This window comes from Equus caballus, chromosome 4, assembly GCF_041296265.1.
Source record: "Equus caballus isolate H_3958 breed thoroughbred chromosome 4, TB-T2T, whole genome shotgun sequence".
NCBI lineage: Eukaryota > Metazoa > Chordata > Mammalia > Perissodactyla > Equidae > Equus > Equus caballus.
The window spans coordinates 58354172-58366523 of record NC_091687.1 but is presented as its reverse complement, the minus strand read 5'-3'; the positions used below and the strand labels follow the sequence as shown (position 1 = coordinate 58366523).

At 44.6% G+C, this 12352-nt stretch overlaps 1 protein-coding gene across 8 annotated transcripts in view; it reads left to right on the top strand.

Moving 5' to 3' along the window:
• Positions 1-12352, top strand: part of RAPGEF5 (Rap guanine nucleotide exchange factor 5) — a 349321-nt gene that overhangs the window by 125215 nt on the left and 211754 nt on the right. Inside the window, exon 1 of one of the 8 annotated variants that reach the window (XM_070264268.1) lies at positions 2598-2713. The exons of 4 other annotated variants lie outside the window; for them this stretch is intronic. Coding sequence is in view for 2 of the 4 variants with exons in the window: in XM_023639352.2 (XP_023495120.2) it covers positions 2940-3164 (225 nt within the window). In the remaining 2 variants the exon portion in view is untranslated. 8 annotated transcript variants of the gene reach the window in all.

Sequence of the window (12352 nt, the reverse complement as noted above, 5' to 3'; positions counted from 1 at the left end):
GCATATATAGGATTTAGATTTTCTTTTAAATTTTCAACATTGCAAAATCAGGAGATTTTATGTAAAAATCCAGATTAAGCTCCTTTTGAAAAATGGGTTCTCATATGTACAAAAACTCAACTGTTCAACTAATATGTTCTAGATACTGAACAAGAGGAAAAAAATATTCAGGCCCTTATGGAGCTTACATTTTTATTGTGGGGAGGCGGACCATAGACAAAATGAATAGTAAAATGCATAAAATGTTAGATGGCAATATGCTCTGTGAAGGGTCAGGAGTGGATGGGAAGGGCTATGATTTTAAGTCACATGGTCACAGAAGGCCTCACTGATGGAAACATTTGACTTCAAAAAATTGAAGGAATAGAGATACGGACATGGATTCGTAGAACTTTGCTTTCTAATAAGTAGGCCATAGCCACATGTAGCTGTCTAAATTTATATTAATTAAAATTAAATAAAATTTAAAATTCAGTTTTTCAGGCACACTAGTCACATTTCAAGTCCTCAATAGCCACATGTGGCTAGTGGTTACAAAGCAGAAAACATTTCCGCCATTCCAGAAAGTTCTGTTGGACAGCATTGCAGAGGAAGAGTATTCCAGGCAAAGGGGTTAGCAAGTGCAAACATCCTGGGGTGGGACCATTGCTTGATTTGAGCTAAATAGTGACACAGGTGTTCTGTTTACATGTTCCTATTATTCCCTGTTGTCTGCCTTACACAGCAGCTGAATAGCAATTGTCATTTATCCCTTTAACCCAAGCCTACTTTCCAAAGGCCCTTACTGATATTGAGTTTTAGACCCTTGGTCAATGTCATAGAATCTATGAGGCAAAATCCAAACTCCCTGGTCTTGCTTTGAGAAGCTGTGTAAAAGAGAGCAAAGACCAGGAATCTGGATTAGGAGACAGAACATATGTGTTCTGTTTTGGAGCAGAGTAAGTTCATGGTGTGATTCAAAAGGTATTACCAAGAGTGAAAGGGCACAAGTACCCCCTAATCAGAATGAATGTTGACCGAAAGTGTCCTGGAGGGCCTCTCCTGGACCAGGACTAAAGGTCTACCGGACTTTCAGTTGGGGTTTCAGGAGGAAGCTTGGAGTATGGGGTGGCACTCTGGGGCTAAGGACGATGACTGCTTACCAATCGGAGCGGAAGTATTTCAACATTATATAAACTGGGGCAGCCTTATATGGTACATACAAGTGGAATTTCAGCCTTGAATAAATATCTGTGATAAGTATTTGGAAACTGTAATGGACTATAAAGTTTATTGCAGGGCCCTTTCCAGTAAACGCACACAGCTTAAAGTGACAGGATTTAAGGTTTTCGGCAGAGTGTCATCAGCATCTGTTCTGATATTTTCTCCTGCTTCCCTCTCTCCCACCAGCACGACACATTCTCAGTGCCTCATAGGTCCTGTGTCACAGCACCTTGGCGTTTTTCTCACGTTTTCTCTCTTTACTTGAAGGACCTTCATCCCTCTTTCTGGATGAAATCTGAATTGAATTCAGATTCATCTGAATCTGAATCTGGTTGAATCTCCCCCACTCAGCTTTAAGGCACAGTTTAACTCCCTTCATTGACTTTTCTTTGCCCACCCCAGGTCAGAAGCATTTCTTGCTCCTGTGGCTGGGAATGCTCATTATCCGCACTCACTTGGCAGTTACCAAGAGTACAAGGCAATATCTTTGTTTTTCTATATGTTTATTTACTCTTGGGCCAAATCTGAAGTTGGGCAGAGGTCATAGATCATTCTTCCTTTTTCCTTACAAGGCCACATCTCCATATATATTTGCCAGCATCTACCTTGTGAGGGCCTGAGGGTATCATGGTAAATCAACTCAGGGCCCTGACACCCTGTTAATCTTTATTTGTCAATTTTATCTTCTTTTTTTTTAAAGTGAATAAGCCGATTCAATTCTCAGAAGTCTTAGGTAACGGTGTCCCCAGTGTTCTACTCACTAGGAGTAAAAGTCCTAGCTGCTGGCCCTTGATGAAGACAGACTGAGCCGGGATGTGAAGATTCACAGCCACCTGGATCTTAAGGCCCTGCTGGAACAGCTTCGCTCTCAATGCTCCACTATTCCGCGCTCCTGGAATGGTGTAAACAATGATTCACACCACAGGAGGCCCTCGCAGTTTACCAGGCCCAGTCATCACACGCATCAGGCTTTCAGGGAAGGTCAGGTTCCAACATGTTAACAGAGATTCACCTTCAGGTCACCAGACTCGCACCTATTTTGCTAAACACCTATCATAACCAACAAAAGTTTTCTCGTCTTATCCTTTAATGATGAGTGTGCCAAAGAGAGGACAGCAGGGGCGGGGGGGGGGGGGGGGGCGGGACATTCTGTCTCAATGGTGTTCGATTTGTAGCAGAATACAGAGTCTATTTTGAAGTTCTTTGGCAAAAATCGTTTCTACGAATAGCGATTACGATTTGGGGCTAGGCTGTGCAAAAGGCAAGGAGGGGTTGGGAGGAGGAAGGAGTGTCCCAGACTCCCAGTTCGCTTGGTCGAAGTCCAACTTGACCCTGGCTGTTAGGAAAAGGGAGCGAAGCGGGACTTTTCAGCCTAAAGGGAACTGATGGGAGATGGAGTCTGGTGGAGGATTCTGGGAAGTCCACACCTGTGGAAGAGCCGGTGCCCGAGGGGTCCTCCCCTCCTCCTCTCGGGCCCGGGCGGGGCTGAGGGCCCGCTGGGCCGGCGGAGGTGAGCCGCGGGGGGCGGGCCGGCGGGGCGGGGCCGCGCGCACCTGGCGGGCGGGGGAGGCGGCGGCGCGCGCCAATGGGCCGCGGCTGGCAGCGCGCCCCGCGCCGAGCCGCAGTCGCGCCCTCTCGCTGCCTGGCGAAGGCGCGGACGGCGCGCGGAGGCGAGCGCGGAGGCGAGGAGAGGAGCGCCGGGGCCGCATCGCACCGCGCCGCACCGCCGGCGGGGCATGAGGATGGCTGTGGGCTCCGTCAAGATGCAGACGCCGTGCGAGAGTCCGGTCCTGGCCGCGGCGGTGGCGGCGGCGGACGGCGCCCTGCGCCGCAGCCCCAGCGCCCGCGAGCCGGAGCGCGAGCAGCCGCCGGCGCCGCTGCGGCCGAGGCTGCGGGACCTGCCCGCGCTGCTGCGGAGCGGGCTCACCCTGCGGAGAAAGCGGAGCGCCGGCGGCGGCCGGGTGAGTGGCCCGGCCCAGCCCGGGTGGGCATGGGCGGCGCACACGTGGAGCCCGCGCCCACCCTCCCGGGCCGCTGAGGGGCGCGTCTCGAAGTTGGGGAGGTAGCAGAAGGGCGCCCTGGTGCCGGACGGGGCAGCAGAGGAGCCTGGGACTGCGGCGTCGTGGGGTGCCCCCCAGTGAACGACGGTTTCTCCTTCCCCTGTGGCACCTGACTTAACCCAAGGGCACGTGAATTCAGGCTGCCGGACGCGGGCATCGCCGGAAGAAGGGCTGTTTGCCTCTCCCCCGAGGGGCAGCTGCAGGTGTCCGGGTGTCGAGCAGCCGGCCAGCCCTGTCCCGACAGCAAGCCTCAGGCCCCCCGAGTGGGATCCCCATTTGCAGGAGGCGTGGGACGTGTGCGCTCGTTTCGGACGCCCTGTTGCATGCAAGCTTTGGGCATCGGGTCGGGCTCTGGCCGCTGGCACCGGCGAGGGCAGACCCAGGAGTTGGAAGTTCCCGGGCGAGCGTCTAGCTCCCGGGTTCCAGAGTCGCCAGCGCTTAGGACTTGGTGACGCCCCCTTAGGGGGTGCACGCCCCCTAGAATCTACAGTCCTGACTTCCTGATGGTGTGTTCCGATATGATCTCCTGGTGAAGGAGTGTGTCTTGTTGGGTTCTAAGTGCATCCAATGGCCTGAGCAGGTCAGACATGTTTTGTACGTTAAGAGAACCTGGACAGCCTGCTGATCGGCTTCTGGGAGCTTTCACAAGCCACTCAGCCGGCCGGCCCGGGCCTCAGGCTTACTCAGGTTTCTCTGCTCGTCAGGGCTTTGGGGCACCTTTGGTGGGCTCTACTCGGTCTTTAAAAATTTGTCATCATTAAGCAGGCTTTATTGGGAAGCTGCAACAATGTAGATTTTGGGGGCTGTAATTAAAAAAAAAAATTGAAGTCTTGGTTGTCTGCCTAAAAGAAGACCTCACTGGAGGACTTTCAGCTCTTGCAAAGATCGGTTTGTGGAAACTTGAGAGTGAGGGAGAAGCACTTGTTTTGCTGTGGCTTCCTTTGGGTAGGCGAGGGTCTGAATTGAGGTGGGTCTTCAGCCTCTCTAGGCTGCGTTTCCCTCTCCTGGGCATTTTTCGTCCTGTGTGGGGATGACTGTCCATGATGTACCTCAGAAGATGTTCTGAGGATTAGCTGGGTGTGATAGGACATATTTAAGTCCAGACCAGGGGAGTTTAGAAACTGCCCACAAGTGACCTTAACAAGTGGCATACAGGATTGCCTGCAAAGAAAGTGAGGAAATGTGTCCCAAAGATGTGACAGCTAAGTAAACTCAAGAACCAGAGTTATAGACTTGGCAGGAATCTAGGGAAAAGTAGGTCAAATCGCGTTCCTGTTATCCTTGACAGTTACTTTTTCATGGCACAGGATACTGAAGACGTGAGGGCAGCTAGGTGCTCCGTGAGGAGAATGGCTGAGGGTTTGTGTATAGCTAGATCTGTAGTGTTCATCTGCATAGGTTCACATGCTTGTGTTTCTCGCTCGCTGCCTGGGATGATGATGTGCTCCTTGCTAATATACCTACTTATCGTTATCTTCCTAATTATTCTAAATGTAGTTACTTCTAATAATGTATACTTTATTGACCTGTCTTTGGTTCTGATACTGTATGACTTCTCTTTGGGACATTCCAAACACATTTCATTAGCATATGGCCAGTTTTTTATTGGAGGAAGACTGTCAAATTTTTCAATGTTGGAAACCCATGATTTTCAACTATTTTCCCCTTCTTTGTCTTTGGAACCACCTGTGTGATTTTGGAAACTTCACCTTACAAAGAGGTAGGAAGGAATTTGAAAGAAAGAAAAATAGGTGAATATGTACCTGTCTTAGTCCGCTCAGGCTGCCGTAACAAAATACCACAGACTGGGTGGCTTAAACAACAGGAATTTATTTTCTCACAGTTCTGGAGGCTGGGATATCCAAGATCAAGGTGCCAGCTTTTTTGGTTTCTGGTGAGAGCTCTCTTCTTGGCCTGAAGATAGCGCCTTCTCCCTGTGTCCCCACAGGGAGAGGAATGCCATTCCTTGGTGCACATGGAGGGAGAGAGATAGCTCTCTTCCTTTTCTTATAAGGTCACTAATTCCATCATGGCGGCCCCACCTTCATGACCTAGTCTCACCCTAAATATCTCCCACAGGCCCCGTCTCCAAATGCCGTCACACTGGGGGTTAGGGATTCAATGTATGAATTTTGAGGAAATACAAACATTTGGTCCATAACAGAATGGGTTTGAAGGAAAGAGAAAAACAGGTGAAATATGTACCAAACCAGTTGGTGACTTGCCAGCCTCCAGGGTCATCTGGTTACCCCTTGGTCAGGGCAGTGATACTGATGCTAACAAATCATGGCATAGATCCTTCTGTGGACCTTTAGTATCTCATGGGCTGTGCTTCCCGACTACAACTGAGTGGTTATAGGGACAAGTTAACACAAATTCACTACCATTGGTAAAAAAAAAAAAAAAAAAAAGAAAGAAAGAAAGAGAGAAAAGCAGCTCTGCATGTTACACAAGTTGGTAAGAAAGTTTGCAATGTCTGTATTGACCAAGATCTGATTTAGGAATACTTGTGGCTCCTGTCCATGCTGCCTGGGGCTCCAACAAATCTGCACAATCTGATACCAACTGTCACCAAGTGAGCTCTTTGTGGGTTGTGTTGCCCAATCTGGGTGCCGTATATGAAATCTCTTACTGGGAAAAATTAAGCTGACATTTGGTTAATACTGCAGAACTCCTGGTTCCTTGGTTCAGTCACTTCTACTTATGTTGAATTGAAAACACAAATTGATTAAGATTCTTTGCACATCTTTATGCTAAGTGGACTCTTTAGGTTAAGTTTTGCTTTGTGGGAGGACCCTAGCACCTCCTAAAAATCAGTGGTAAGATCAGGCACACCTTGAATTCCCATCCAAACCTTTTAACCATTTTTTTTAGAACTTTGTCTTATGGAGATTGTGAGAGAACAGTATAATAAACACCCAATTCGACAGTTAGAAATTTGGCCAGCCTTGTTTCATATATTTTCCCTTTCCCCACATTTTTTGAGGGGGCTGATGTATTTAAAAGCAAAATCCTACACATCATGTCATCTCATAAATGTTTCAGTTTACATCTCCAATAAGAACTTTTTTTCTAAAAAAAAAAACTTCTCTGCCTTTTCACACCTAAAAATATTAACAATAATTCCTTAATGTAATTCTCATTTTCGAGTTTTCTCAAAGATGTCTTTTTACTTATGATTTGTTAGAATCAGGAACTAAACAAGGTACATACATTGCCTTTGGTTGTTAGGTTTTAAAATCTATTTTATTTTATAATGGTACCTCCCACCCCTTTTCATGCCATTGATTTGATGGTGAGAGAGCGGGTCATTTGTTTAGTAGAATATCCCACTTTCGGGGCTGATTTCTTGCTTGTGGTGTCATTTAATTTGTTCCTCTATTCTTCTTGTTTCCTGTAATCTGGCAGTTAGATGTAGAAGCCTGATTAGATTCAGGTTCAAAGGCACACATCCTTTGTAGGTGGTGCTATGTAAAATCTGTTGCATCACATCACAAGACGCATGATGTCTGGATGTCTCTTTTTGAGATGTTAAGATTGGTTAGTGGGTTCAGGTGGAGTCAGCTTACCTTTCACCTAAGATTTTAGCAACATCGATGGTTGTGGCCTAGATCCATTTCATTGGGGGCTGCACAATGGTGATGATCTAAATCTATCGTTCCTCTTTTTTTTTAGTGTCTATACTTTTTTCTTTTTTTTATTGAGGTAAAATTAACACACAACATTATATTAGTTTCAGGTGTACAGCATAATGATTTGGTATTTGTGTGTATTGTGAAATGATCACTACAATGAGTCTAGTTAACATCCATCACCATACATAGTTACAGATTTTTTTTCTTTTTTTTAAAATCTTTTTTTTTTTCCTGCTTTTTCTCCCCAAATTCCCCCGGTACACAGTTGTATATTTTAGTTGTGGCATGTGGGACATCGTCTCAGCATAGCCTGACGAGCGGTGCCATGTCCACGCCCAGGATCGAACCAGCGAAATCCTGGGCTGTGAAAGCGGAGCGTGTGAACCCAACCACTCGGCCACGGGGCCGGCCCCAGATATTTTTCCTTTGTGATGAGAACTTTTAAGATCTACTCTTTTAGCAACTTTCAAATATGCAGTTTTGTATTATTAACTATAGTCTCTGTGCTCTACATTACATCCCCATGACATTTGTTTCATGACTAGAAGCTTGAACCTTTTGACTCCCTTCATCCATTTCATACCCCCACCCTCACCCCAGCAACTGCCAGTCTGTTCTCTGTATCTATAAGCTTGGTTTTTGGGTTTTTTTAAGATTCCACATATAAGTGAGATCATATAGTATTTGTCTTTCTCTGTCTGACTTATTTCACTTAGCATAATGCCTTCAAGGTCCATCCATGTTGTTGCAAATGGCAATATTTCATTCTTTTTTATAACTGAATAATATTCCTTTGCATTTAATATACCGTGTTTTCTTTATTCATCCATCGGATGCTTAGGTTGTTTCCATTTCTTGGCTGTTGTAAATAATGCTGCAGTGTACCTGGGGGTGCAGATGTTTTCTCAAGTTAGTGTTTTTGTTTTCTTCAGATAAATACCCAGAAGCGTAATTGCTGGATCATATGGTAGTTCTATTTTGAATTTCTTGAGGAACCTCCATACTGTTTTCCATAGTAGCTGCATCAGTTTACATTCCCACCAGCAGTGCACAAGGGTTCCCTTTTCTCCACATCCTCACCAATGCTTATTTCTTGTCTTTTTTGATATCATTCCTCTTGCATTTTTTAGGTGGAAATTCTGTCTATAAAGAACTTCCCCTCATGAACTGTTTGGGTCTCCTAAAATTCAGATTGTGTAGGAAAGACAGGGAAAAGGCTTAACTTTTTCCTTTTATCAATTTTCTGAGTAATGATTTGTTGCCCTAACAACCTCCCATGATAATCAGTAAGTTTTCCTTTTTAAATATCATTAAGAACTTGTGGATGTTAATGTATTTGTTTCAATCCATTACCGTCCATATTCTTTTTGACGCTCAATTTGTTCTTACCTTCTGTATACTTTTTACAAGGTCTCGAGAGTCTCTGATAACTTTCTTGCTTCCTGGCACAAGATATTCTAAGCTTAGCTTGTACATTGCCTGCTGTGGACCTGAAGTCAGCCATTCTCCCAAGAAGCACTGATTGTTTTTACTGAAAACCGCTCATTTCCTCCAACTTTTGCCTCTCTTAGTGGTTGGTCTTAAGCCTTCCATCTTGGGTTTTTGTTTCTTTTTAAATTCTCATCGGGCTGTTTCTGAGACTGTCATTTTCTCCTTCTAATGCAATAGCTGTAACTACTGTTGCCTCTTTCTATATATATTGTCAGAGTGCTGGGACTGACTTATTTTGGGTTTTGGCTGCTACTTATTTTGGTCTTTTCTGCAGTCCTCTGCCTCCTTCTTCGTCTCCTTGAAATCTGTTTCATGTACAGCAGCCAGAATGATTCATCAGTTGTGCCAAGTTGACTGTTCACCAAAGTCCTCCAGGGCTCCTCAGCCTTTGGGTTGCTCTTCTCCACCCTGACCTCTTCTCTGGAGCCACCCTGCTCTCAGCCAGGTCCCTATGGCATGGCAGGTGCCTTCACACTTTAGAAACTGGAAGAACAGCTAGCTGGTGGCTCTCTGCATGTGGTTCTCTTTTTCATTTACACTCTCTACCCAGATGATTCCCTCGCAAAGGGGAACAAGGTAGCCCATTTCCTTTGTCCAAGCTGGAACACTTTAGATGTGACTTAGTACCCTCCTCTGCCAGAAATAAGACTTTGTTGACTGGGGAACACACACTGCTCCAAGTTATACCAGTACTCCCAATTTATAGTCATTTTATACATATAACTTACAGGCAAAACATCTAATTTGTTCTTTGTATTTAAATTAAAATCAGTGGTGGTTGGCCCTGTGGCCGAGTGCTTAAGTTTGCACTCTCTGCTTTGGTGGCCTGGAGTTTCGCTGGTTTGAATCCTGGGCACAGACCTAGCACTGCTCATCAAGCCAGGCTGAGGTGACGTCCCACATAGCAGAACTAGAAGGACCTACAGGTAGAATATACAACTATGTACTGGGGGGCTTTGGGGGGAAGAAGAAGAAGAAGAAGAAAAAAAAGATTGGCAACAGATGTTAGCTCAGGGCCAATCTTTAAAAAAAAAATCAATGGCTAATGCTTCATAACACTTAATTATGTGCCATGCATATTCTGATATAAATTTCCTTTAACTCTTACAACAAGCCTATGAGTTAGATGCTGTTATTTGCATTCTACAGATGAGGAAACTGAAACACAGATATAATTTACCCAAGATCACCAAGTGGGTGGAGGGAGGGAGGTTTGAATCCAGCCAGTCTGGCTCCATAGTCCATCCTCTGAATTGACTCTCTGGTTTTCCTCAAATGCACTGAGGGCAAAGGTCTGTTTACTGTAAGCTGCCGTAGCCTTAAAGTACTTGCTGAGATGACCTTACTACTCTGAGAGTGATCAGTGATGCTGCTGGTAATGCCAGACGTTAATTTTTCTTTCATGTGAGCACACAGATGCTTGTGATTGACCTACTGGGTGAGGACACAGGGAAGGAGGGGAAGTATTGTGGATACAGGTGAATGGTAACTAATGTTTACGAAAATTAAGAGTAGCAATAAGTGTGTCATAAGCAGAAATCACCCAGGCCCACCTTGATCAAGGCCAATCCAAAAAAAACTTGTGAGTTTGCCCCCCTACTTTGTTCTTATCTGCTTAGAGTAGCCTGTCGGAAGACTAAGGCCATCAAGGGAGGCGTGGTCTGCCAGGGCAGGTGAGTCAGATCAGATATGAAATGATCTTATTGGAGAAACACTGACTTCCTACCAGCTCAAACCTTGACACTGTATTATAAAACTGTGTTGACCATGGCTACAGATAAAGTAAGACTCCATGGAAATCACTTCTGAATATATTTATTTGGGAAGAAGGAAAAGAAATTATAGATTCATTTATTCTATTTTAATTTCATGTGAATTCTAGCAAAGGAACTCAGTGGCAAGTTAATGCTGTATTTACTCTCTCTCTTTCTCTCCCCTTTGACCTCTCGTAAGGCTTTGGTTACATAATTAGATCAGAGGAAAAGAGCATGGGCTATGGCTTCAGAAACTGGGTGTGAATGAATCCCAGTGCCTCTGAAATCTGTGTCTTGCATGAGTTATTCTCTGAGCTCTCTAAGACTCAGTTTCTTCCTTTGTAATGAGATATTCCATGGATCAGGTTTTTCCGAGAATAGAGACAATATATGGAAAATTTTGGGCACATTGGCGCTTAAATTTTTCCTTCCCCAGCAGATGCTTATTCTAGGCAAAGGGACTTTCATAGACGTATTTATGGAAATATAGGCACAAAAAAAATTTTGCTTTCATATGCAATGTCAGATCCCACGTTTTTAAAAAATGTGATATCCTAACATATAGTGCATATTTTAGGTGGTGTCTAAATACTGGTACCATAACAAAATAGTTTCACACTTGCACTGTCTCTGAAATTGACTTGGCAGTAATTGGTGACTTGTATGGCTGAAAATAGCTGGAAAGGTGGGAGAAAAGTCACTGGTGATGACTTTGAGTACTTGTGATTTTTTTTGCCCCAATATTGCATAACAACCCTTGTTGAGAATACTGATAATTCCAGTAATGCTATGTGACCTGGAAGTAGTTCATGAGAAGTTCTAAGATTTTCTGTGAAGGCAAAATAGTTAAAATCAGTGACTTTATTTTTTTGTGGCAAATTATTATGATAAATCATTCATAAATGGATATGGGAAAGGGAAAAGTCCACAGAGGCCATTGTGGATACTGGCACATCTTTTTCAGAGTGAATTTCAATAGTCCCCTAAAGGTAGGAGGTATTTTCACCTATGAGGAAACTACAGTCCAGAGAGGTTAAGTAACTTGTCCATGGTCACCCAGCTAGAAAGTAGTAGAGGCAGAATGGAGCCTAGGACTGTCTGATTCCAAAATCTGTGGCTTCCCCACAATACCATGTTTTCTAAGACTTTGACTTAATTATAACCTGTGGTGTATTGAAACAATGGGTGCGTGAGACATTTCAAATCTTAGTGTAAAACACGGCTAGTTTTCTTTCCAGTGTCTTCAGTTATGGCTTCCGGGATCAGTCTTTAATTACTGCCAAGTTTGGCGATGGCTTGAGCAGCAGCTGTCTGTCATCCCCCAGCGGAACCAGCCATTGTACTGCAGCCCTGGAGGTCTGGGATGACTCATCCCAGGAGCCATGGTTTTCTCGGGAGGTTTGGAGCTGACTCGCTCCATACTACAAATGTGCTTTGAGATTTATAAGGCAAGTAGGTTTCTTTTCTGGAGCGTGTGGAAGACTGGAAGAAGAGGTAGAATGAGTTTCTTGTAATCCAGGATTTATGTTTATGCCTGTGACTTCTTTAATATTTAAGAAACTTGATCAGGAAGTGGGAAGTGCGCATACCTATCAAAGTAAATGAACCTATTTACGGTGGAATAAAATCATTGAGAATACACAAATATCTTTCAATAAAATTAAACTTTGGTATATTTACCTGTTAACGTGGCGTGATTACCCTAAGTGATTGGCTCTTAACTTTTTTTTGGATCCCAGGCCTTTTTAAGAATCAGAGGATAGCCCCCCCAGAAGAGTGCACGTGGGGATGGAATTTTGCATCTCACTCCGGAGGGCCTGTGGATGTTATGAAGCCTGGGTCGCCACAGACCCCTGGTTAAAAGGGCCTTCCCTACCCTGCCTTCTAGAGAGAAGCACCATCATTCTATAATTATTTTACTGTTTATCTTTCCTTCCTCTAAAAACCTAGCATAGTATCAAGCGCTCATTCAGTTGTCAGTATTTCCTTGAATTAAAGTATTTTACCGGTTTGTTGAATTGGATATTGTTTGCCTTAGAATGTAGCAAATGCTTCAGTGAGCCCTGGGAGGTGGTGGTAGTGGTGGTGATGGTGATGGTGGTGATTACTATTATTTAACAAATCCTTATAGTACATTGATGGTGTCAGGTTGTTTGAAGTGCTTTAAGAACATTAACTCATTTAATCCTCACAGCAGCCTTAGGTGGCA